The sequence below is a fragment of the Apus apus genome, chromosome 1 (assembly GCF_020740795.1).
Source record: "Apus apus isolate bApuApu2 chromosome 1, bApuApu2.pri.cur, whole genome shotgun sequence".
In the NCBI taxonomy this organism is placed as follows: Eukaryota; Metazoa; Chordata; class Aves; order Apodiformes; family Apodidae; genus Apus; species Apus apus.
The window spans coordinates 15,896,360-15,924,316 of record NC_067282.1 but is presented as its reverse complement, the minus strand read 5'-3'; the positions used below and the strand labels follow the sequence as shown (position 1 = coordinate 15,924,316).

General features: G+C 38.0%; 1 protein-coding gene across 6 annotated transcripts in view; it reads right to left on the bottom strand.

Moving 5' to 3' along the window:
- The window catches only part of GRIA4 (glutamate ionotropic receptor AMPA type subunit 4), a 225,346-nt gene that overhangs the window by 36,311 nt on the left and 161,078 nt on the right, over positions 1-27,957 (bottom strand). For 5 of the 6 annotated variants that reach the window (XM_051608846.1, XM_051608836.1, XM_051608866.1 and 2 more), the window contains exons 10-13: positions 19,627-19,833; positions 12,604-12,974; positions 11,076-11,274; positions 5,370-5,617 (exon numbers count right to left, since the gene is read on the bottom strand). In XM_051608846.1, the coding sequence (XP_051464806.1) occupies positions 5,370-5,617; positions 11,076-11,274; positions 12,604-12,974; positions 19,627-19,833 (1,025 nt within the window). Of the gene's footprint in view, positions 1-5,369; positions 5,618-11,075; positions 11,275-12,603; positions 12,975-19,626; positions 19,834-24,522; positions 27,688-27,957 lie in introns of those variants that run through there. The other variant, XM_051608888.1, reaches the window with a different exon arrangement.

Sequence of the window (27,957 nt, the reverse complement as noted above, 5' to 3'; positions counted from 1 at the left end):
TGAACAATCCCATTGGAAGAAATCATACTACCAGATTTACCCTTATTTTCCCAAGCTTGTTTCAGATCAATTAAAAGTATGTCCAAAAACCCCAAACCAAAACAAAAAACAGCAACAAAAAATATAATATCCCATTCGATGCGAGGTCTGCCAATAATTTGCATGAATGAGCATGTATCACCAAAATAAGTTTTCCTTCAACATTGTCTTTCTAACTAAGGGACCATAGTGGATATATCCTTGAAAAGCAAAGGTAACATTCTCAGCTGTAGTACCAGACTGAAAGAAAGCAATGAAAGAATGGTAATTTTAGAGACTTACTTCAGGAAAGCAAGGACCAGCTGAAGTGGCTGAGATAAAGATGGTAGTTTATAAAGCCCATGCACGCAAAGACTCTCTTCATAACTGTCCTTTACCTTATTCACAGAAACTCACAGGTTTCATCAAGAAAAAGTTCTCTCCATCACAGACTGCACACTTCTAGGGTAAATATCTTTCTGATATTGCACAATTATATAAAACTAGAGAATCCATACAATGTTGACAGGGCACCACTGGGATGCCTGTAGCATCCCAGGCACTCTCCCAGGCACTCCTCCCTTCAAGACATGGAAACTAATGGGTTCACTTATGTTGTACTTTGCACATTGTTCAAGTTGCTAGAATGATCATAAAATTCCATCTGCACCACTTGCTTCACTGATGCACTTCCCACATTTCCCACCTCATGTTAATACAAACACAGTAAAGAATGGGTAAGGAATGGGCACCTTAGTTGGTGTAAAGAGTAATTTTATGTCACCAGCTGTCACACTGATAAAGAGTCAGCAGGTATCACCTTTTTGGACCCTTTCGCCTTCCTCTCCAAAACATAAAGAATTCCTGCTAAGGTCCAACTGGAGTCACTTCTTTACTACATAAAAAGAATAATGAGATACAGAATTCCAGATTCCTATCTATAAATGTTAACCATAACTGCAATAGAAAGAACTTAATATAGCTCTGGATTTCATCAGGCTGGTGAACAAACATCACCAATCTCTAAAACACATCAACACACCTATTCACAACAGTTTTTTTATTATTTGGCTAAATCTAATCCTGCCACTCTCATATGGCTGGACTCCCAAGTGCCTCACCAGACACTCATGACCTGAGCAGGTTTCACTTGTCAGTGTTGCATACTGTCACCTGCAGGACAAGAAAGCCAAAGGTCCTTAGCTAAAGCAGTCACAGAAACAATGCTGACAACTCCTCATTTTTTAGTGCAACCTGTCAGTCACCTTTGCATCAAACAGCTTCAAGGTACAAATAGTAGAAAAAACTCCTAGTGTGCCCTTAAGACAATATTGCCCCTACTTCCTTTCTCATAACCTTATTCAGAGTGGAGAACTCTTTCATGTTCATCACTATTCAAACTTGTTTATGATGCCTACATATCTAAAACAGAAAAGCAGAGGTATACAAAGCACAGGGTTTGCAAAGTACGAGATCTCCAGGAGCTACCCTCTAGAAACACAGGTTACTGCAAGTGGCAAGGCAGATGAGCCAGGGGTGATCTACAATGGCCAGAAGTCTGGCCATGAGAAAATCTTCTAATGACAACACATTTACAAGCAGCACTCTCTTAACCACCTTTGAAAACACCGCCTTTGAAGAAAAAGCCTCATTAATTCACACCAAATACTACACAGTAGTTTTGGAATGATACCTACCGTGGTAGGAGGAGGAAACAGTAAGTAGAACGGGGTAGTGCCATGAAAGAAACTCAATCTTTGTTGTGATGAGAGCCTTTGCCCTCAGTTCCACATTTCTTCTCAAATATGTTAGTTTTTTACAATGTTATGCAGAAATTAATATCACTGGAAAGGAAAGAAGGAAGGAGACACACATGATGTGTAACATGATATTGCCCAGTGGGCATAAAAGAACACACATCAGGCATTTCTCATTCTCCTCCATCCAGTGATATGCACGAATCCTAATATTGTACCAGCACTGAGAGGAAATCATTACAATTAGCCAATAGGTACTGGTTGAACACTGCAGGAGTGTAGCATGGAACCCAGTAAGGAAGACTTTCAAATTAAAATCCACTACCCTGCTCATGTGTAAGGTCATGAGCAACAGAGAGACCAGTCCCTGGATCGCTCTGACGTGGATTTCATCTGCATGAGGTTACATGCTGCATGATGGTTACATGCTCTGTAATGAACATGAGTCTGGTGATGTGATGGCAGGGAACCATCACTAGTCCTGTGCTAGAGGATGAAGTCTGGTTTAGTTAACCCTGCTTTCTGTCAGTGTTAGATGTGTGAAAATGTATGGTCTGGTTTTCCATACAGTCACTTCAATCTTTATGCAGCTACTACTACATTTTCAGTGAAAAAACTCCTGGTGTATAATTGTGAGTAGGAGGAGGACTAAGACTAATATATGTCTGTTGCAACAGGTGTTCAATGAGTTTAGTGAATAATTTTATATTAATAATTAATTTGAAAAAAAAGTTATTTTTCTCTAGTCCTGAACAGTCCAAGAATAGAGTGGGAATGTTTAACATTTATATGCAACTTGCAATTATTTGTGAACTACATCAAGTAATTTGTGGTCTACACATAACTCAAATAGGAAATGATGATTATTAAATAAAATATAGAATTTACAACTCTCATTGTGTCTTTTGACTAATTTATGTAATAAGCTTAGCTAGCGTGACCTTCATGGATTTCAAACTGCATATTCAATATTTGCAATTATCTGAGCAGGCAGCAGTTACGTAAGCCATCTGATCAGTAACAGAAACACTACCATGTGGGATGCAGCCAAAGTAGCAAAGCCAGCATATTCTAGAATTTCAAATAATTCAGAAAATATTGAAGCATGCAGTTAAAATTTACAGCTGAGTCTTTTCTGTTCAAAGGCACAGGGGTAGGAAGCTTTTCCCCTCCTCAGTAAGTACTACTGTCTGGAGACATACATGGAACAGGTGGTACGAATGTGAGGTACTGCTTGTTCTTTATCTTTGTTTTGAACATTAAGTGAGTTGCTTAATGTTTTTAATAGATAAGGATGACTGATGTGTTGCCTGAGGTTTTTCACTGGGGCTGGAGAGGGAATGGAGTGCAGCAGGAGAACAAGCAGCTTAGCACATGTGAAAGAAAGGTTTGGGAAAGGAATGGAAATCGACAGCCAGTCGAGACAGCTTGAAAGAAGATTTGGTCCAATTTTCAGGTTAGGTACGATTTCCCCTCTTCCCCTTTTTGAAACGTGTTTGAAGGTAGGATGTGAAAAACTAAATGCTTTTGGTCACATCACTATGATAGCTGCTGACCTTCAGATAGAACTGTGGCCTCACTAAAACATATGGGAGCTTGGTCTTTAGCTGGTATGGAACCAGGATTTCACACTAGACCCTTACAATCACGACTGTGCTTCCTCTCTTTTTTTATTAAACTGTCTTACTAGGTACTCTTCCTTCTAACTGCTTTATGTCTTGTACCTGTTACTCCCAGATATTTTCACCTAGTCAACTGAACAAAACTGAAATAAGCCCAAATTTGACACAAACGAACTTCCACTGGCTACTAGTGTTCATTATAACAAGTGTCTTTTATTGGGCTTGGATACTCTGCAGAAAAAAGACCTGAGAGGGACCAAGAGCACCATTAAGCATTCTTAGAGCAAACAGCTCACTGCTAGGGTATATATGACAGCAGCTAAAGTGATTCATAAAAAGTCTGCCCTCACTTTGGCACAGAAAAGCACAACTCTGTCAGAAATGGGCATTTCCTTACTATTGGAAAGCATCTCCAGTATACTGCAGTGCTTCCTACCACTTCTAGGTTGCCTGAAACACAGAGAATGAGACTGAAATATATTAGAAACATTAACTAAAAAATAAGTGCTTTGAAAATATACCTAGATAATAGATCAGCCTCTCCTATTATCTGCTGCCTTCTACCTTTAACAACCCCGTGAGTTCTGGACATGCTTTTCTTTGAAATTAATATTTTTATTGTTGTCATTTTCCCTCTCTCATGTCCTTATGTTCTCTTACTACTTTATTCAGCAGTGAAGGTGGTAGGTTTTAAATCTGAGAGGTATTGAATATTAAGGACCAGCAGTTCATAATTGGCCTGATCTTCCTCTGCACATACAAATCTTCTTTTGCTGCAGATGAAAATGATTCTGATGATATTCCTATTTCTATCCATGTAGTGAAGTTAAGGCTATTGAGGTTTGTGGTATTATGTGCAGGTTAAATTGGTGAGGTAAGAGTGAGTCCAGTTATCTGTATAGTGGTAATGCTGTCTCCTCTGCAGTCATGGATGTTGACAGGTATCTCCTTAGTTACTTCCTTCACAGAGCTATGGCTCCATCTGCACTTGCAACTCATTTAATCTCTTTTATGAATCTATTTCATCAGTGCCTGCTGTAATACCCTACTGTGAGAACATGGGTGAACTGTGAGAAGCGGGGTGCCAGCCGCTCCCCGAATTGCATGTGTCCTATTGCTCTAAGACTTCACAGACCACACTCCGTCAACCTGCTAGCTGCTCTTCTGCTTTCAAGAAAATTGGCAAGTCTACCAGAGGAAAAATATAAGTTTTGTTTGCCTTGAACATTAAAGAAAACACAACGGTAAATACTGCCAATTTTACACAGAACTAGTTTCTTCATTTCTGTTTCCCTGACAAGTTGAATGAAAAGCAAATGATATTCTGCCTGTGAATCAAAACCTCCCAACTGACTGGATGCATCCCAGACCATGATAAAGAAAATACTGGTGAGTTTGAAGGCAGTACTGAAATGCATAATGCTAGAAACACAAACTTGTCTTTCTTTTTTCTTTTTTTTCTAAATAAGAAGGTGCCGTAATAAAATGTACTTTAATGAAATTGCTTTAATGGAAGACTAATTGTCTCAAAGTGATGACATCTGAAAAAAGATGTTACAAGCAGCTTCTTATTCAGAAACTAGCAGCCAAGATCAATAAACAAAACTTAAAATGTAGGCATATTGATGCAGATACTGATGCAGATAATGTAGCCATAATACTGCTAAAAACAGTTGAATTATGGTGAAAAAAGCTGATGAAATAGAATAGCTGATATTGAGGCTGACTTCAAGGAGCTAGTGTTCAACCAGTTTGGTTTTTATATGGCCTTGAAAGATATGCCAACTATAGCTGTTAAATCCATATTGCAATTAGAAATGGTTACCTTTGTTGATCAAAAAAAAATGAAATGGAAGAAAAGAAAAATAACATACCATGTTCACACACAAAACAAAAAGAGCTATATCAGGGACATCAGGGAAGGTGGAATACTATAACAACACATTTTATATTGTTATACTATTCCACCCACCTTAATGGAGAACCCTTCGGTGTGGCTATGCCATAGCCTTTCGAATCCAGATTTCCTCCCACTTTCATGGTGTCACACGGCTTGCGTTGCTCAATGTATTCATTCATGGTGGACTCCAGCAGGAAGGCAAACTTGCCCTTGGATTTGCGGACACGAGCCACTCCCTCTGCAGTAGTCCTAGTGAACACTGATGGCTCAGCTGATTTCATGTAGGTCCACATCTTTTCATAGACTGCTATTTTTGATCTCTGGAGAAAATTAAAAAGAAGTTAGAACGAAAGAATATTGCCGCATTTCAGAATGGCACTGTTCAAATCAAAATCAATTGTACTTATCTTTTCAAAAAGCTAGGGTTGGAAAATCATCCTTAGATAAGGATTTTATTTGAATTCCATGATTGTTTTAAAAGAAAAAAGAAATAACAGTACCAATACTCTAAAGTATTTTTAGGCCCAGTTAGCCTTCAGCAGTCACAATAAAATAACTGCAAAGGAAAGACCTGAATTTACTCTTAGATAAAGGCAGTTCACACAGTCAAAGAGCTGTAACATGTTTTAGAGAATTATATATGAAACAGATACCCACAATAAAACTATATGGGAAAGGGAAATAATAAAATAATCTCCTCATAAATACTGATATGAAACTTGAAGCATTTCTCAGCTCTAACACCCACTTCTTACACCATCAAAACCACAATGCTTAAGTCTTCTGCTTTCAACCAACATTCAGAGTTCAGAATTCATTAAATTTACTTTTAGAAAGGTTGCACAACATTTCATGACATGATTCACAATAAAGAATACAAACAGAAAATTGGACCAATTTTGTTATTAAAGGAAAAAAAAAAAGCACTTAGCGTTTGTCTTTAAAAGTATTTGTTATGTTTTTAGACAAGCAGTAGCAGTGGATTTACTTTAAAGACTCTGATCCTGAAAGTAACTGAGTAAGAAATGTGCTTGTTCAAAGAATGTGCAAGAACCCATGGCTTAGAGTGCATTAGTTGGAAAATTTCCTGTCTGGGAATACGTGGTGTGACTACAAGTAAAGATGCAAGCAAAAATAAAACTTAATAAAAAGTAAAAACAAATAAATTTTTTCATTAGAAGGAGGGAAGAAGGAAATGCTGTCAGGCTGAGAAGCTTCCCATGGTCATTAGATTAATTCAGGAACTCCTTTGCTTCCTCCAGCCACAGGAATGCAGACATGCAAAACAGCAGTTTGTCAGCTGAATGCTACACAAGAGTATTTATTTAATAACAGATGGTTCTTGTTTTTGCATGCTGCAAAAAGGACTTTTTAACCCACTGCTCAAGTCAGCTCTTATTTAAGTCAACAGGAATTTTCAGCTAAGCAAAATCTGGTCTATGAGCCCGTTTCTACACTGTGCTAAGCACTCCAGGAAAATAATGATTATTGCAAAGCTCCAAAACAAAGGACCTTAGAATATTTAAACAAAGATCAAATCCTATAATCTAGGCATTATTTAAACTGACAATGGCTTTAAAATGCTTGCAACTGAGCCTTTGTATAGGTAAGAATATTTTCCTTGAAGCACTTCTTTTTACCAATTACTGAATGATTGGTCTAACTTGAAAGTAAGTGGCATTTAGCCATAAATGTTCACTAAAAATACCACATAACAGAACATACTAGATTCTCCCTAGTTTTTTAGCTTGTCTGTGTGCATCACTTTATCTTTCTGTCAAATGTAGTAAAATTTAAATTAACAACAGCTGTGCATGTCCATAATCACATCATGCCTTTTCACCCTCTCCTTCCACTGTTGTCACAGCTTTTCATTTTTTCACTTTTAATTTACATAATAGTGGCTAAGAGCAGAGTATAAGCTAAACCAACCATGTATTCTTTTTGCTTTACACTGATGTAGAGTTATGGATTTAAATTCAGAGGAAGACATAAAAATCCACAACAGCAATAACTTCATTCATTACTCCTCTCTTCCATTTTTTTCCCAAGAATATTTACTTGCCTTTGTCTGTCTTTACTTCCAATAATTTTTTATATCTTAACATCCATATCATCAGATTACTTATAAAGTAAACACATAAGAGGTCACATTTCTTCAAAATCAAAAACTTGTGACACAAAAAATAGCTCTATTAGTAAGAGGAAACAATGCCCTGTATAAACTGAAAAAGATTGCATTTAAATCATTTTTGTTTAGGATTTGTTTCCTTTGCCCATCAAGAGACAAAAAAAATATCGCAAGTCTAACAAGGCATCTCTGTAAGAAGATTTTTTTTTCTCCCAAGCTTCCATTTGTTAACATTAAATTTCTACATATCAATCCAGAACGAAAACCGAAGAGTGAACCAACAGATACTCAATATTATAAGAGGAAACACTGCATCTATGCCCTGCACTTAGCCAGGCTAGAACGCTTTTCATTCAGGGCTTTTCTGAGCAGGACTGCTAAAACCTTTCCGTCTTGAACAAGCTGCTCAGAAAATGCAACTCTCACTGTGTCCAAAACAGGAAACAAGTAAATAGCTAATGGTATCAAAGTCTTGTTCTTCTTTATGCTGGCTTTCTTTTCTGCTTTCAATCTTGAACCAAAGCAGACTGAATAGGTGTTCAGAGTTTCTGACATTTTGATTAGAAATTATCAAATGATGAAAAATGACCCATGGGCACATCTTCAGCCAGACAGTAATCACTGACAGAAAAATTAAACATGACGCTAATCCCAAAACTGATGATGTTTGCTTCCAATCATGCAAAATGTTAGACTTGGGAAACAAGTCAGTCTTCTACTGTTAGAATCAGAATGTGTGGGGCTGGAAGGGACCTTTAAAGGTCTTCTAGTCCAGCCCCCCTGCAGTGCACAGGGACTTTTAAAACCGGATGAGGTTGCTCAGAGCCCCATCAAGCATGACCTTGAATGTTTCCAGGGATGGGGCCTCCACCACCTCTTGGGGTAATCTGTTCCAGTGCTTCACCACTCTCATAGTAAAGAACTTCTTCCCAATATTCAATATGAATCTACCTTGCTGTGGTTTAAGGCCACTGCCCCTTATCCTATTGCTACAAGCCCTTGTAAAAAGCCCCTCCCCAGCTTTCCTGTAGGACCCCTTCAGGTACTGCAAGGTTGCTACAAGGCCCCCTTGGAGCCTTATCCTCTCCAGGATGAACAGCCCCAGCTCTCTCAGCTTGTAATTTATGTATTATACAGTGTTTGTGTAAATATTATTTTTCAATGATATTTTATCTTTTTCCCTGTTTTATTAAGAAAACTTTTTAGAAACAGCACTACAAATCACTATAGTGCTGCAGAGTTTAGAAATTGATAACAAGGCCTCAGTTACACCATTTTTAAAAAGTGATCAACAGTATAAATCTTGATAAAGCTTCATCTTTTGCATATGCATCTATATTTAGCATTTGTAGGTACTTTTAATTTTTTCCTCTGTATTTTGAAATAAAGGAGAAAAATATCAGAGAGAACACTGATTTTGTTTCTATTTTCTCTTAAACCTGTAAGGTTAAAGAGAAAGAATGGCTGTCATTATAAAGGGAGAAAGAATCTTCTCTTTAAGGAAAGATTTTGCATGAAATATTGATTCAAACAAAAAAAGTATCTGTGCTTACAAGTCAATTTAAAAGAATATTGAAATTTTTGTAACCAAGACTTTTTTTATGTCAAAAGACCTGGCCTCATTATTTCAAAATGACCGCTTGTAGAAGCACTTTGAAACTCTTAAGAAAACAACTCCATTCCTTCATTTTTTACTATTCCTTGGGAGCTAATTTTTGCATCATCACCTAAAGACATTGCAAGTACTGGATACTCTTGACAATGCAACAAGTTAATAAATCCTAAGTTAAATAAACCTGCCTGGTCCTCAGCATAATGTTTTAAACTACCATCACAGATCCGTTCAAGTAGAAAGCACTATTCATACACATATATTGTGGTTACCACCTCAGCTTCTGATGGTCTGAAACTGGAATTCCCAGAATTAAATACCCAACTTTCCACAAATTAAGCTAAAGAAGAATCTATGGGTTAAATATATACAAATGGAAATAACGAGTACTGTCCCACAGTAAAGACAACAGGAAATCTGGCATCTCAGCAGAAAAATATTGAAATTCTCAGACAAGCCTCTTGTATCTTAATGCCATCATTTTTGTAGGTAGAAATCAGGGGCTTTTGTAGGGTGAAATCAGGGCTTCTAGGGATCACAAGCTGTGTTTCTGCCACTTTGGGTAATATATAAAGCTCCCAGAGCCCATCTGTAGGGTCATATTTAAGTGTATACCAACACCCTGGCTATATAAGAAGACAGGTGTAGTTAGAAACCTGTCACTGAACTGTATCCACTAAAAAATGAGGTACCAAGCATCCTAGCCATCTCAGTGAGATCCCTCTAGAGTTGATGCAATGAGGAAGATACTTTAAAGGGCGATCTACTTCAAACTTTACACACTTGTCCCATACAGGATGCACAGAGGTGTTTTTTCTTTCTCCAGTGTCTACTGAAGAAATCCAGAACACTAGCTTGGACTAAACTCCTTGGGCAGCTTTGTTATGCAAAAGTTGGTTAAGTACCATTTATATCTCATAAGGCATCACCTTTTTACAGCTAAGATAAAATATTTGCAAGTTCTTATGTGTGGATATATCACGCAATAAAAAGGTTATTTCACTACAGACCTTTTGTAGTCATGCAGCAGCTGCCCTTGAATTGACATTGTCTGTAGTTCACAAATTCCATCCCTAACAGTTAGTGATTCCCTGAGTCCAGTTTGGCCAAACTGGAAACAGTCAAGGTGCATGAGTACCTAACACAGAACAGTCCCCTTTCAATTAGACAAGAGTAAAAAAAAACACCACTCCATCTTCCTTTTTTTTAATAATGCCTTAAATTTCACCTTTCTGATAAATAATGCTCCTAAACTGTAATTTCCAAGGAAGCATTAACTGGCTCACATCATTTATGCAGAGTCATGTTCAAACGCTAAACTCACACACATTCAGTCAGCGAAGCTTAACTTTCATCTGCTAGAGATGTGAAATAAGGCAGAAGGGGATTGTTTATTATGTACTGGTTCTGATGTCCAGGCTCCCTGTTTTCCAGCTGGCAGACAATGAGGATTACATACAAATCACACTAACACAGGAAAGTAAATTAAAATGAAGCAATCAATACAGACAGCACAGACATATGAATGACTATTTAGGCTATTTCCTAATGCTCCAACTACATCCCTCCAAGATACATTTTCTCTTTATTATTCATCTGAAAGCCAACAAATTAGCCAATGCATTTCCTGCCCACCACCCAAGACCCTAAACCAAAGTGCACACAGCCAAATCCATAAGTAAGAAGAAAACCTGCAAGACTCCATGCTATCATCATAGGCTTTCAATGCTGCACATCATTTCAGCACTGTAGCTTCAGATGAATCAATAATGCAATCCTGGTTTAATTATCACTGGCTTCAGTATCCCTCAGGGCACCCCTTTTCCCAATGTGACAATATCAATAAGCTTTCCACAAATTAAAATTACTGAAAACTCCAACAAAAGGGTGTTGTGGGGGTAAAAACGTAGCTAAGGTGTTGAAAGAGTTACAAACTATATTATATGTAATTGCAAATTAACACTATTGCACCCTTCCCAGCGTCTTAAAAGACCAGTCAGTAAGAAGAGATGGTCTAATGGACATGCCAACTTACTCTGAAGAACTCTTTGGTTGACCCTGAGTCCAGTGTCCCATAAGCAATTTCGGTTTGTTTGGCAAGGTCTTCTGCGCTTTCTATGGGTGAGACCATTCGCTCAACAGTCAAGAAAGCAGCGAGGTTAGCAGTGTAGGATGAAATAATGATGAGCGTGAAGAACCACCAGACACCTCCAACAATACGACCTGAGAGGGATCTAAACATGAATAAGATAATGCACATTTTCCTGTCTCTTAATCCAGGAAGACAGAGAAAGAGAGAAGGCACCATTATTGCTGAAAATGTATCATTAAGTAACAGTCAACGGGAGTGAGATAATTTGCATTTTAAATACTAATAAATACTTTTTCTCTTGAATCTTAATGCCTACAGTAGAGAGTCCACTGTATTAATACGTATTATGCATATACAGAAGTTTGAATTCTCTTGAACAGTAATCCCAGCTTTATTATTTCAGGAAATGCCTAACAGCAAAAATTTTGTCAAAAATACTGGATAGGTAATCTCTTTTTGGAGACAGAAGTAAAGCATGGTAGCTGCAAACCAGTAGCTTTTTCTGTTGCCTCTAAAAAAAAGAAGACACAGAAGGCTTTGCACATGGATTATGTTTGCTCTAGGATTAAAATGTTCCTGTCATCCATACTTATCAAACAGTCTACAAGCTACTGCAATCATTTGAACTTTCAACATTTAAGAAGCAAGCATTTTGTGGTATCAGATATTTATGTAAAATAAAAAAATACATTTTCCATTTTAATGCCTGTAATGTGATGAGAAGGCTATTGAGGAGTAACGTACATCCAGTCTTAAATCAGCAGCAGTTTTACTGCTACCTTCAATAATAGGAGAGTCAGGCCAATGCTGATCATTCTCAAAATCTCACTGATAATGGCTAAGAAGCAGTATTCATGTCTGAATCATTGGGTCATAATGTTTAATTAAGAAGCTGTAGTTACTGCACACTGACGTTCCAAAACATCTTTAAAGGTGGAGAAATTCAGGACTGGGATCACACATACTACTATCTGTGGGACCCACTCTGTAGGGCATAGCTCAGCCACACAGTGAGGCTCCTCAGAAACAGTCAAATATTCTCTCTTTCATAGGTAGTGATTTTCTGGAAGCAGTGGTGTAAAACTTGTTAGGGAACAGAAATTGGGACACTCATTCATGCAGGGCAAATACTCATCACAACAGTCTGCATTTCATAATTGTAATACAATGGAACTAATTTAGCAACAACACAGCTCCTCTGAATTCAACTCAGCGAGATTGCCCCTGTGTGTACTTGCTGTTTCTGAGAGCTGTTTGTGGTTTATGCACATTGACATATGTAAAATAATAGTAATGACTGAAATTCAAAGCAGATTCTCTGTTGCCCTTATCATAGCTATTAAAAAGAAAAAAAAATGAAAAGGCTTCCGAAAGAATGAACTTCAAAACACTGCCAGTAAAATGAAGGAAGGAAGATTTTATGCTTTGGTGTTGAAGATAAAATGCAAATGTAAAAAGATTTGACACAAACCTTGGGGAAATATCACATCCTTGTTGCATAAAGGCACCCAGGGAAAACCAGAGGCTGTTGAATATGCCAAATTCATTGGGAGGCTGGTCACTGGGTCCTTCTTTCCCATCCTCTGGTTCTTCTGTGTGCCACTCATAGGGGCTAAACCTGCTAACTAGGAACAGGACCACACTGACACCAATGTAGGCAAAGACTATGCACATCCAGATCTCATACGCCAAAGGGTCCAAGAAGGAAAACACTCCTGGTTTAGATTTCTGGGGCTTTTTGATCATAATGGATATCCCCAAACTCATAAAAGGCTTAGAAAAATCAATGACCTCTTCTCGTACCAAAGTGATGGTCAGAGGCGCAACAGCAATCTCTGCTTTCTATAAAGAAAAAAGAAATATAGATGTATAGATTAACTGGATTTGGCTTATACACTCAGCTAAGCAGCTAATTCCAAAGGCATGTCATTAACATCAGGACACTGTGGCTTAAATGTTCTTTATACCGTCCTTTTGGGCTGTTTGTGTTTTTGTGGCTTGTTTTTGTTTTGTTGTTTGTTTAATTTTTAATCACAGTCTACATTTACTCAATGCTTTTTATTATGCTTTTAGTAAAACCTAGATATTACAAATTTTTATTTTAAAGAATTATAAAAATACTAAATTTTCCTGCTAAGAAGAAATCTCTTAAAGCTCACAGAGGTGGGCAGCAGTATAGGCAGATCTTTAAAGTAAAGGAATTCAAGGAAGAATGAAAAATGAGAATGACCCTGTTGTCACTGAATGTATAGACATTTTTAATAAGATCACAGAAACCGTAATGTTCTGTTATGTTTTCATAAGACACAATCATTCTTGAGGGAAGCCAGCTCCTAGACTCTAGGAAGTTCTACATAGCATGAAGCAGCAAAGCTGATTGACTATTGCCTTGATGCCACAAAACTGCACGCAGTTGTCTTGAGAGTAAGAGCCCGATAGGAGGAATGAATCAGACTTTAAACAATGCAAAAAGGCAAGTTTACAGAAAACAGCTATGCAAAATCATGCAACAAAAGGATAAAACCTGCTGAATCCATTCCCACTGGAGACAGGACTAATTTTTAATACGTGTCTCTAATATGTTTCTAGAATGAAGATGCCAGGCTTGAATGAATGGCTTTTGATGACAATGGTGATTACGGCTGCTAACAATATCTGCATGAACTAGAAGGTACTGCAGCTGTGCTAATGGGGCGTTTTGGTCATTAGGGACTCAACATTTCATTAAGGTTTGCTCCTTGCCTTGTATGCCCAAGTTGTCATTACAGCAGTACTTCAGATGGGAATTGTAAGAGGAACAGAGACAGAAGATTCCCTGGTGGGAGGGAAACAGATGCAGAAGCTACTAAAACCTTTCTCCTGCTCTTCATTGTGGTGCTGTATCTAGCTAGATTGACAGAGCAGAGCCAAGCTCTGTCACCAGGGTGGACTTCGATGGGCCAAGGAGGGTAACTCAGTGTATTTTGAGAACACTTGGTGTTGGCTGCTAATAAGGTAGACTCACAATCTGCCTTCTGCACTGGCATTCTCCAGCTTCAGGCCTCAGTATTTGAGATAATCTGCTGGTATTTACCCCACCCCAGGCCCAGTTGTCTTCACAGGCACAGTCGAGAACTATTCAAAAATGTCCATAAGAAAACTGTTGTGGTTTTATTTCCTAAATACTTAGATGCCCCAGATTTATCTCATGGGGTATCATCTTCAGATGTAGCACATAGCCTATAGTTTAGCAAAGCATTTTAAGCATGTTTGCATTTTAGGATGTTCTTAAGAACAGTTATATTCTACAAAATATACAAGGATATATTTAAATGCCATAAATTTTAAATGAGGTAAAAACATTCTAAAAATTAAAAATGTGCTTAAATAGTTTAAGCCAAGTGTTACATAAATAGCTGGTGTGATAACAAAAAAAGAAATTGAAATGTAGGCTTTTTTGTCACCTCACAATCTTGAAACAGATAAATGCATTTAAAATAATACGGTTTTGTTATTTTCTACACTAAGTTATACAGAGCTATACATATTTTATGGAATTTTATTTCAAACTAGTTGCATGTAGTTAAAATTTAAACCTATTTTGGTAACTGTACAATTTTGAATAATTCAAAAGAACTGACTCATTCCAGTGCATTGGCCCAAAAATGCTTATTTGTATTAAATGGTTATGTATTAATAAGCAGATTATATCTGTCATTCTGAAATAGTTGTGATGCAAACCCTTCTCTTCATAATTCTATGTAAAGATATTCTAATTTAAGCAACACAATTAAAATAATGATTTTGCAAGCATACCAGAAATTCTCTGGTGCTAATATCTTGGGTAAACACTATGATAATATTGCTAATTCTCTGAATTTTAATGTAAATTTTGTAATGCAAAGCATTTTTAGAAATTCGGCTTCTTGAAGTCTAGTAATCACATAAGTCTGACTGAAATAGATATTTTATGAAGATAGTAACTATATGATGAAAAATAACGTGTGAGATATATCTTTAAATATGGTGAAAATTGTAAAGTAAATTTGGTTTCAGAAGTCTAAGGATTGTAGGATGGTTTGGCGCCTACTAGCGTTGATGCCTATTTTTGTATTTCATCTCACTCATAAACTCCTTTTTCTAGAAGGAGAGGTTCCCTCCTTATTGTCAATGTCTTTTATATTCCTAAATTTCAGCTACTGTGAATGTCTAACAGGGACTCCTTGAAATAAACTAACTGAAAGACTCAGGGAAACTGTGATCTATTACTGCTAGTCTTCTCTTTATTTGTAACGCAGTGTAAATGATAGATCTCGTCACAGGTCTTCAAATTAAACACTTTATTTTTTGTGTGTGTCTGCAGATTTCTACAGGGAATAAAGCAAATATACTTGAGGCTTGTTTTTTTATGGTGTGAGGTGGAAAAGCGACAGCACCATTTTACTGCGAATTATGGAGATTCTAAAGACCTAATTAGCACACTGCATATTGTAGATGAAACACTGGATAAGATTTATCTTACCAAATTTAAATGCTCACTGAGTACATGCAGAACTAGGATTACACCAGAACTCGGTGTCTACACTACTTCAAGGAGTCATAGAGGAGAAATAGGAACCTAACCCATTTCATTGTGATAGTGACCTAATGTCAGATTATACACAGTGTCGATAAACCTGCTTCATGCCAATGAATGTAAAGGGACAGTACACAGCCAGGTCACAATTAGATGCCAAATAATTGGAAAAAGTGCAGCCTCCCCAATTTGAAAACATTATTCATTATTTTTGTAAAACTACTGTGTGCCACATTAAGACCTATATAAACTCTTTGCTGCTGAAAGCTATATAATTAGCATCTGTGCTTTGCCCAGTAAATGTACACCGTATAATTATGGATTTAAACAATTAGCACTGCAACAATGGTGTAAGCAGTTCATTATTTTGTTGCCAGTGAAATCTGTTTTGACAAAGGCTAACGATACTTTACACTTGAAGCAACTGCATCTGTAACATCATTTCAATTAAGGCTGCACCACTACCAAGTACAGATGGATTCTGCATCTTTTTGATATTATACAATAGGGCAAGATGGCAAAAGACTTCTACTTTTCCAGAACATATTATTATAACCTTGTGAATAAAATCTATCTTTTGTACAAGGTTTATGAAGGTGGAAAACCTGAGTATTTCAGGAAGTGATTTCAACATTAGAAGCTCATGGCTTCTCAGATTTTAAACAGAAATGAGTTGTGACCTTTTCTGTTAAGTGATGAAAGAACAGCATGCTGTGTCAGGAGACTGAATGTTTAATTGCAGCTGTTAGTGCATTTGGAAACACCTGTTACATGTGCTTAATGGTATCTCGTTCCCAGTTAGCATTTCTTCTGTGAGGTTGATATCAAGGGCTATTAAGCTTCACATGGACTACTGCAGCAGTCATTTAGACAGATCAGGGAAAAATGACCAAGATTTCCTGGTTGTTTTTAATTAATTGCTAAAAACAAAACAGGAAAATAAACATGTCCTCACCCCCCAACCTTCTATACAGTCAAAACAAAACTGCACACCACAGCACTCTATACACTGTTTTCCCTGGGACGTGATGGAAAATCAGCTAGAGAGTTTAGGTGACAACTGAACTGTTCTATGCAGTATCTGAAGGTGTCCAGCTATCAGCATGACACATGGGTCTCAAGGCAACACAGGATGAAATTGGCACACCTGTCCACTCTCAGTAACACGGATAGGATGAGTGGCATTGAGAGATGCTGTAAAGAGCAGGAAAGGAGGGGAGCCTTCCGTGTGGCATAGAAAAGGATCAGCCTCACTGGCTGGCACAAAACTGTCTGTTAATCCTTTAATGTGGTTGGGAATTATAAGATTTAAAATGTTTCCCAAATAGATTGTCTCGTTAACTTGCTAATTCAATTGCAAATTCTGTCCCAATCCTGGCTGCATACAAAGAGCCCTGCTTGAAGCACAGCCAACTACTCAGAGTACTTGTGTTTATGATTTGGGGATCTACCAGAGAAGATTAATACCCTCTTATAGCACAGATTTGCAGGAAAGTCTTTGGCTGACTGATTTTTCTGCTTTCTCTTTGTGGAATAGGCCAGGGAACCTGATGTTCTGTAAATCATCTGGCAAGAACTCAAGGAAATTACAGGGAACATGCTCTTCCTGGCTTCCCTATGGAAATCTTAAGCAGCAAACTTTTAAGTTAACAGGAAGAACAATTTCCTTTAAAGCTACACCTGTAAAGTACATTAAACATCCTTAGAGTAGCTCTTGGTCTTGAGGCCAGCTGGCACAGAACAGTCTGTATTGCTTTTGTGAAAGTTATTTAACCTCTAAATCAGGATGGCTACATTCAAGCTGCTATTAAGGAATGGTCTCTCTGCTGTGCTAGTGCCCAGCTGGGCTCCAAAATAGTTTTGGAGAGTAATTATGGGTCAAAAATATAGTGGTGATAATTGCTGAAACTTAACAGGCAAGGAAGTTCCAGTGCCCAGTGACATTCCCTAGTACTACTGATATAATGAGACAGATATAGCCTAAAGGAGCCAACAGTACAGCAAATAGACTGGTTAACAGCAGACTTCTGTTCTTTCTTTCAGTACATAAACAGCTCCCAGAGTTTTGCTATGGTCATTCCCAGAGTTCAACTCCAGAATCACTATCACGCTGCAGCCTTAAAACCTTAGAGAGCCTGCATCTCATTCTCTTCCATTACAAAAAAATTAACTGTTGACCATGTATTCTTGGACATTCTCTTCATGCAGGTGATTTGCAACGGGTTCCTTCTGCCTGTGAGTTTTGATGCTTTCAGGTATGTTAACAGAGCTGCGGGTCACATTCCCATACTGGCATGAACTTCTGTGCAAGCTTCCTAATGGCAACTTGTCTTTCAGTATAGCACTAGGGCAGTTTGGGTTGGCTGAGGTGATTTTTTCAAGATAAATAGTAAAAGAGAAAAAAAAGCCTAAGCTGAAACCTAAGGTGTAATGTCAAGTTTCCTTTATAACTTTACACTAGAAGATAGGCCTCTGAAACTCTGCTATTAAAACTCTGTATCTGGGCATGGGAATTTTCCCACAATGTGTAAAATTTTTCAGATGTTTTAAAAACCTACTGGTGTAAAAACTGTGCATAGCCATTGATATCCATGTGATGGTGATGGAGATAAAAGCCAGACAAGGAGTTGCTTCCAGTTTGATAAAAAAAGCCTGAAATAAACTTGACTTTTAAAATCCTGAGTGTTGAGCTGCTTCCAAGCCACTGAAGTGGATACACATATGTGGTGATCATTCAGTTTTTTCATTGTTTAAAGAATCAAGTGAGGTCGGATACTCCAAGAACTTCAAGAACATAGAAGGTTTTGGAAGGCTGGTATAACCTTCCCATTCCCATGTGGAGGGGAAATCAACAACAATCTGGGGTATTCTTTCCCACTCGCCTACATCACACAGACTACTTCATGTTGAGGAGTTCCCTGAACTGATGCTAACGGAGAAAACTGACAAAATTTATCAGCTATACTTAACTGATAGAAGGGAACAGAAATGGAGCTGCTAGAAAAGCCACTGGGCTTTTGCCACATGTGCCTTTAACTATCATTGGAATTGTGAATATTGCAACTGTGGATGGAACAACTGGTATGGAGCAGGTTTTTATGGGGACGCACGTTGTGAGTTCACTGGTGGAAATGTTCTCACTTGAGTAGCTTTAGAAGTGGGTTGTTTTGTGGGTTTTTTTTATTCCATAACTGAAACAAATTACTCTAAGAATTCTGAATTGTTCTCAGTGCAGATACTAGCAACTGCAGTCACCAGCAAGCTTAGCTCTGAGTTTTGCTACTTTTGGTAAAACCAGACATTGCAAGTGTTTATTTGGGTTTGTTGGAACTATTTTTTATTAAATACTACAACTTTATGTGTCCACAGAATTGTTAACTGTTACTCTATTCTCAAGAATCCTCTACATCACTATATAACATAATGCTCTTAGTTGCTGAACTTAACAGCTTTGCTCTTAAATTTAACTGTTGATTATAATTTTAAAAGTCTGTCTGAATTCTGAATTGCCTAATTGTGTACTTGTCTGCAGTGTTACCTGTGTTTAATGTATGATGGTAGATTCTCCATTTCTCAAACTAGACCAAGAGTCCTATCTTTTTAAAAGATGTGTGCACCATTCTATGAGAATGAATAAATGAGTGATATTCTTCCCAACTAAGTTTAATTATGTATCAAGAATAGATGGTCTCTAACAGCAGTGAATTTTTAAGAGATGTGCAAACTATGGATGTTCTTATGTTACAATGTACTAATTAAATAAATAGTAGCATTTGCTATTTAATTTTCTCTTGAAAAGAAATGAAAACACAGAGCTCTGAAACAGAATTCTGTTTCTTTTCTGTGACCCCAAGATTCAATAAAATGCACATATACTTCCCATTTTATGACAAATATTATGATAAATTAAATCCTGCTTCAAAAACTTGGTATGCTTACCCCATAAACAAGTTCTCCCACCATCCCATTCCAGATTTTTGTCTCTGGATCCCTTGCTCCATATTTTCCATCAGGAACAATGGCAATTTTGTACTTGATACCAATATGTTTTGCAATTTCTGACGCCAGATCTACACAGTATCCTTCAAACTTGTCATTCCCTTCAAACGTATCATGGTTTTTCTTGAACATAACATATGGGGCTTCCTATAATGAAAGAAGCAGAACTGTAAAGGAGAAGTATACAGCATATACTCTGAAAAGCAACATGTCATCTACTGACTAAACAACATAAATTTTATCAAAAGTTCATGGATAGTATTAGCACGTTTAAATTAAAATGTATCAACAGAAATCCTTCTGGAAAGGTATGCTATTTACACAGTAAACTGTCTTATACATTTCAAAAGAATTATCAACCTTACAAATCATAAACACAAAAACTATCCAAGAATGCACATACATTTTACTGTGTTTTAAATTAAAGACCTTAGTGCAGTATACACTACAATTAAAGCAGGAATAGCAGTTGAACCCACACAACGCGAAAGACTGGGTTAACTCAAAGTATAATTTCTGCTTTTGGCTTCACTAAGTAAGCACAGACTTAACATAGTCAAGTTACTGTCTATGTAATTTCAGATGCACCATCCTTGCTTTCTTAGGGTTTAGAATGCGTAGTTACTAAGAGGCTACATATGTTTTAGTGAGAAGAAAGAAATATGTTCCTGAGGAAACACTACCTTGCCCTTCGAATAAACAGTGCAGATTCTGCAAGGTCTTTCAGGATGAATCTAAGTAATATGCATGGCCAAGAATGATATTAAGCTGACATTGACTTTGTATGTTGCATGAAAAAGAAGTACCATATATTTTTGGTTGGTGAGTGCCATTAAAAACAAGTCAAACCTGTCCTGAAAAGTGGATTTTACAGTCTATGTATAAACCATACTATCACAATTGTGAATATTATGTGCTGGGAAATCAAGGTCACAATGGGAGAACAAGGTCACATTTTTTTTCTTTTTTTTGCTCTGTGTGGATTAAGGCTTTAGCAATTATTACATAAAACTACACTATCTGGTGTTATTTTAAATTCCTTCACATAATTCATAATCATAGCCAGTTTCAGAAAAAAATACCTGTCACTAATGTCACCCTTTGTTTGAATTTACATCACAAAATACTAGCAATTTAAGTTTTCTCTTTGCTGGCCCTGGTGAATGTTGGTTTTTTTGACATTAACCTTGGTAGTAATCTGCCTTATTCATATCTTTCTTTCCTACATAAACTATTAGTGCAAAAATAAAAATAAAGGTAAACTCAATAGTCTGAGAATGTCTGCTTTACTGAAACTACATCAATGTCAGCTGTAAGCAACAGCAATTTTGTAACCTCTATTAAGAGTTTAACAATGAAGGCTACATCACTTATGTGAGCAACAGGCAGATAAACCAATTACAATTTTTTTTCAGTGTGTCAGGTACATTTTTCCTTTTGGATAAAAGTATGTAGCTCCCATTAGGTGTGGATCCCAAAAAAAAGAAGAACTTGATGGGCAAGCCTGAACAATATTTTTTATTTACTATTAAAAGGTGAAAAGGCAGAGAAATAGAAGAGGGAGAGATTGTATGTAGGAGGCACTATTCCCTTCATTTACATTAGCTTACATCTTGTGATTACTCTGCCCAGGACCCACCTCCATGTAAGGATGGCAGAATGAAGTTTGGTGTAATGTGAGTGGAGAAAGTTGTGTCGTTTGTTTACTTCAAAGTGAGATAAAATTCAATGCAGTTTGTGAATGGGGAAGTGCTAGTATTTCCTTAAAGAGGGAGTCAGGTTTCTACATATTGCAGGAATGTTTCATTCCAAGGTGTGTTCTTCAGAACACCTCTCCTCAACACCTCCTTCTTATGCTTATCTCTGCTATGGATATAGGTCCTTGGGCTACAGACCCTTGAAGTAATTCAGTGTTGAGGACCTTTGATGCATTATGGTCATTACTTGGAATCATAGAATCATCAAGGTTGGAAAAGACCTTTGAGATCATCAAGTCCAACTGTCCACCCTACAACCCCTAACCACTAAACCAGCTCCTGAAACACCACGTCTACCCATTTTTTTAACACCTCCAGGGACGGTGCCTCCACCACCTCCCTAGGCAGCCTGTTCCAATGCCTCACCACTCGTTACATGAAGAAATTTTTCATAATACACAATCTGAACCTCCCCTGGCAGAACTTGACCCCATTTCCTCTTGTCCTATCGTTGGTCACTAGGGAGAAGAGGCCAACACCCAGCTCACCACAACCTCCTTTCAGGTAGTTGTAGAGAGCAATGAGGTCTCCCCTCAGCCTCCTCTTCTCCAGGCTGAACAGCCCCAGCTCCCTCAGCCTCTCCTCATAAGACCTGTTCTCCAGACCCCTAATGAGCCTAGCTGCCCTTCTCTGCACCCTCTCCAGCACCTCAGTGTCCTTTCTGTACTGTGGTGCCCAAAACTGCACTCAGTGCTTGAGATGCAGCCTCACCAAGGCTGAGTAGAGGGGCAGGATCACCTCCCTGGTCCTGCTCGTCACACTATTCCTGATGCAGGCCAGGATGGTGTTGGCTTTCTTGGCCACCTGGGCACACTGCTGGCTCATGTTCAGCTGCTGTCAGTCAACACCCTCAAGTCCCTCTCTGCTGGGTAGCTCTCCGGCCACTCTTCCCCAAGCCTGTTGTGCTGCCGGGGGTTGTTGTGGTTGAAGTGCAGGACCCAGCATTTGGCCTTATTGAACCTCATACAATTGGCCTTGGCTCATTGATCAAGCCTGTCTGCTTGAGCTAAGGAACCTCACAACATAGAAAAGTGTCCACAATGTTTACTTCCCAAGTAAAACCCTTTCTGACTACCTGGATCCTTCACCTATATATAGATGCCCAGAGAAATCTGAGGGTGGTAACAGCAGATTGTTGCATTTCTTGAGCACATAGTTATGACCAGTGCAGGGCTAAGGATCACTAAGGATTTCTAAAACTGGGGCAATCACAAAACAAGCTGCTATCATCCTGATGTGTGTGGCCTTGGCACTGAGACCACAGAGTTCCAGCATTACCCATGCACTGCAATCATTGCAGTGCAATGCCTTTGCCCATACAGGGTTTGTATGGGCAGCTTAGTCTCAACTCTCTGTCCTCCAGAGGGAAGTGGAGCAGGGAGAAGGGGTCCTACCCTCTCTTTGCAGTTTATCTTGATTTTGGGAAGTATTTTGGACACAGGAATCAAACATTCCCCCCGCCGGTAGACTTTTTGTTCCCATGAGAGGAAAAGCCAAAATACGTGTCTACATAAGCTATTCCATAAAAAAAAAAGGTTAAAAATAAACAGAGGTGAAAATTACTGTCTCTTGACATTGATTTAGCCAACTGCAGTCTAAAAATACAACCAAGTCTTGTCCAGTATCCTGCATTTGTGGACTCTCCTTACAAGCTTCAGTTACATTTGCTTGCTGTATCTCAAAAGCAGTTATTCAAAGACCAGATATAATGACTGCTAGCTCTTCTCATTCAGCCTTTCTTATAAATCCCAAGGCAGAGGCATGCAATCAAAGTCATACCAGGAAATAATAATTCTGGAGAGGGACACAAATCGGACAGACACAGGGGAGGACAGGTCAGCCTGCTCCTTCTCCCAAAACCCAGACACAGGCTTCTGCCTGCCCCTCATCACTGACAGGGCTGCTACAAAAAAGCACAACTGTCTCAGCATAGCAAAGCAAAGTGACAGATGCCTTATTTTTCCTGTGGAAGGTGAAATAAACTTCAGACCTCCTTTCTTGCATTCTGTGAGGGAATGTGGAAAGGGGAAGCAGTGGGGTCCAGTACCATTCTGGGTAGGTGCAAGCAGTGGCAATCACATCCAGTGAGGGATCACCATGTGAAAACTCAAGACCTGGGTTCTGTCAGGGATCTGCTGGGTGACTTGGAGGAATCACATTTGTTATCCCCCCATCTTTCTACACACTCTGATCTTCCTGATTTAGCACAAAATACAGCAAGGAACATCTCTTGTAATGCAGGGCCTCTTGCTGTGACTGCTTTAAAAGAAGCAACAATGGAGCGAGATCTGCCATTGCAAAACAATACAATTACAAATAATGGGAACATCTACCACCTTTGGCTTACTGTGTTGTACTTTCCCTCCTACCTATTTTATACATACATATGTACATACATACTTACATACGTACATACATACATACCAGTTTCTATAATTGTTGTGTCTAGTTAACTGCCAAATAATGAAAGATGTATTTTCAAGGAATAATTTGATGGGGGGATGTGTGTGGTACTGAATGTGGCTTTCTTATACAGACTCTGCAAAAAAAATAATAATAAAAAAATCAAATAGTAGCACTAGTTTTAAATTCTGTCCCTTTCAGACTTTGAGGGTGTTTCAAACTAATGAGGTATGCAGATGTTGTTATTACAACATCAGGACATTGATTGGCAAGTTCAACTGCTTTGTTAATAAGCAACTTACACAGATGAACTTGCAAGCTCACACTGCAAAGTCATGAAACATCTGAATTGATCAACAGCATGTACTGAGCCACGTCCTTTTCTACCTGTGCCACTGAAAATTATTATTTTTTTTTTTCTGTATAATAGCATTTTCTAAATTAGTAGTGTAACCATGCTAGATACAAGAGATGGAAGATATCCATGAAAGAGGTAATATCTTCTAGATCAGCTGAAATAGCTGAAAACACTAGGCATACTTTTTCACTGTTTCCAGCTATAGCATCTTGTCTAATAAAAATATTCCTTCTCCCCACCGTCTTTGTATTTACTACATTTTTAAACTATAAACTCTTAAGCTACTGATGTAAAAAATGGGTTTGACTTACTGCTGAATGAGGCTTAACACCACAATACTTGCAAGATTTCAGCTGCATAATAGTATTCTATAGGGTAGTGAATCAAGGAAAAGTCCACATTGAAATGATCAATGACTAGCACGGAACAGATATTTGAAATGGTGCAAGCTTTACTTATAGAATTCACAATTTTATAACAATACTTAACATTTGTAAATACAAGTTGATGTCTGCAACAATTACCTTTATAGATGTAAACAAATCATTCCACCACATTGCCACAAATTCATGTGTACAGTAAAATGCTCACAACTGACGATCCATAGTATAAGGGAAGCGGGGGAAAACAACTAACTCGAATACCAAACATTTATGTTTGGCTTTCCTATTTTAAAGTTCATTTCCTAATCTTTAAGCATTGTAAAAATAGTTTGTAAAAGTGACAAATAATTGTGCAAGGAAATGTGTCATTTTTAGAACAGGAGTGGCACACATTATCACACTTTATTCTGAAAGAAACTTTGGTAGATGCCAATAGAAGGTTTTTTGGTTTTTGTGGTTTTATTTTTTTTCTGAATAAAGTGTCCAGGATTCGGTTTGAAGTCTTTATCCTTGTCATGCAACAAACTTCTTTTTTTTTCTCCAGTCTACTAAATAATGCAATTAATAAAGTTTCTAATAAGAAATACTTTTTTATTATGAGAAAGAAGGTTACAGTTAGAATTTTTGAGGTAAGGCTTGATCAAGAGTGTACCAGTCAAAACAATGAGGAATGGTTCTCAGTAAAGAAGGATATCTGTCATCTGGGATGCACTAACGTAACCTGCTTGACCTCCAACTGTTGTTCTCCATGTCCCTTGCGCTGGCCTTGGTCTGATACCCTACATGTTGGACACCCACTGATAGGCCATTGAATCAATTTCTAAATTCTTGTGGACTTTGATGAAAAGTTACACACTTGGGGCACAGCTTACCCTACATGCCTGAAGCAACATACACTAGATGAGACATTCAGGTAAGAGTGGTCATATATGGTGTGAGACAGGCAAGTGTCATCCTGCCACTCTAAGACATGAGGGTAGGCAGTATACCCTGGAGCATCTTAAATGTCACTGAGTCCTTACAAGTGGACAACTGAATCAATACCCTTTGTAAAGTTATCTGTATTTAGGTGACTGAGCCATGAACTAAATCCAGGCCTTGAAGCTTAATCTGCCAATACCAGGACATTCTCACTAAAATAATGAGCTGGAAGCCACAATGCAGAGGCATCTCACGTATATTGAGCTTTGGTTCTAAAAAGTTGGGATTTTTAAGTTTTGCAGTTTCAAAGTAGCTACAGAGTTGTCTGTATCATGAAATGAATTTGAGAGTTTAAAGTAGTCTTCCCAGCCTACTCCCCTACATTCTACCTCAACAACTTTTCACCATAATTCTGAACTTGAAAAATTAGAGCTGATCATTCTTCCTTGATGTACTTAGTGTTAGAGCAGGGCTGCACATGATGTCCCTTCTCAAGTCATACAATGAGCCTACTGTGCACTTGGAGGTCCCAATACCCTCTGGAAGGAACACTTCTGCACACAGGTAGAGTTATCTGTCCTTTCCAGAGGGCCAGATGTGCAGGAGGCTGTGCACCACATGAGGTGCAGAACACAGGTCTCTCCTGGGAACCATAAAAAGCAGGGCTGCATGTCAGCTGATAAAGTGCATCAGCTGCCCCTGCGGCAGCCGCTCTCTAGGCTGCTTTTTTGCCACATGACTAAGGGGAGATAGGTTGAGTGTCTATGCACTAAACCAAAACTGGAAAATAAATTCTGTGGGATCTCACTACGTTACAAATGAACGTAACATTTTGCCAAGTAGAAAGCACTAAGAGCTTTGAGAGCAAAGCTGATTTGTTATAATGCACCGTCTATGCAGTAGCCATACAGCCATATTACAGCAAAGGAAGCACAGACACATTAAAACTGAAGAAATAGCAGGCAAATCAACTTGTGCTATTTGGCTACAGGCAAAAAGTAAAGTGAGCCATGCTGAAAACTTGGAAACTTTTCTTATGCTGCCACGAGACCTGTTTTTGAAGACTGAAAAGCCTGACAGCACAGTTTGCAGAAGCTTTTCAGTTGGAAAATATGCATGCAACCAAAATTATATGTGTCATCTACAATGGTTCAACTTCCCTTCAATGTGAAGAGGGCAATGAAGAGGTGAAGAAGTCTCTGTCTGGCATTTGCAACACAACTATAATACAGAGAAGAGCAAAATAACAGCATTCTGAAGGTTATTCTATTTAAATATATATTTTCTTTATATGCGAGATCATATGCTTGTGGATGGTAAATACATTGCCCTTGCAGGCCAATATTAAGAATCATGGTTCTAAGCTGCCTTCAACATCATGTGCACAACTCCCAGAAGAGTCAGTGGGAGATGAGCATGATAAGGCAGAATTCACCATATATTCTTATTCAAACCAAATTCTGATATATTTCTCTTGCACTGTGATTTTGAAACATTGAAAGGGGACACTTTCAGTAGTGTTGCTTCCAAATAACTGCATCTATCCCAAAATGACATGCTGCATAGACACAGGGCATGCTTTGGAATATTAATTCACTGTTTTGGTTTTGCAAATAATACCACCAGTCCTTTCAATACAGGGACTGGAAAAGTTCTTTTGAAGATAACATTTATTATGCACATTAAAATGCTTCAATGCGAACAGAATAGGCAAGATAACACATTTAAAAAGCTTTCTTGTTCTCCTTTTTTTACTTTCTAGCAAACAGGAACCTTTTATATAACTTCTCATTATTATTTTTTACTCGCTTCTCCTAAGCTTGGAGCTATTTATGGAAATTACAGGATTCATGTATGGTAGCTTCAGTCAAAGATATCAGGATTGGTATGAGAGGAAAATTTCGACTGAAAGCTTGTTTTTCACATCGTTCTCTTCTCAGCTTGGCAAAGTTGAAGGTTAACTTCATCTGTTCTAGACATTTCAGATTAGTCACAGAACTTTTCTTGGTGGTTCAGTGCCTGGTCATCCAGTCAGAGGAACAGTAATCCATATGGAAAAATTAGCTCAATGCTACTAGACTGGTGGTTAATACTTGAGCCTTAGTTAGGAATGTTCGCAGCATCTTGGGACTCTTTTCTTCCTTGATCAATTTCTTAAAATAGGATTCTTCATCAGAGGCTGAAAAGAGGAGGACTGTACTGAAGTACACTTTCTTTTTCCATCACCAAGTCTTTTTAATTTTTTTTCAATTTTTTTTCTTTTTTTAGGAAAAAGATACATATATTTTAAATGTCCCATGCAAAAAAAAAAAACAAACCAAAAAAAAAACATAAAATGAAATTAAAAGTCACACAGTTTGGTTAGGAGTTACATTCCGAATTCCTGTATACTAGTTTGGCTGGTTTGGGTCCTGGAATGATTATTTTCCACAAGAGATTTGTTAAGACA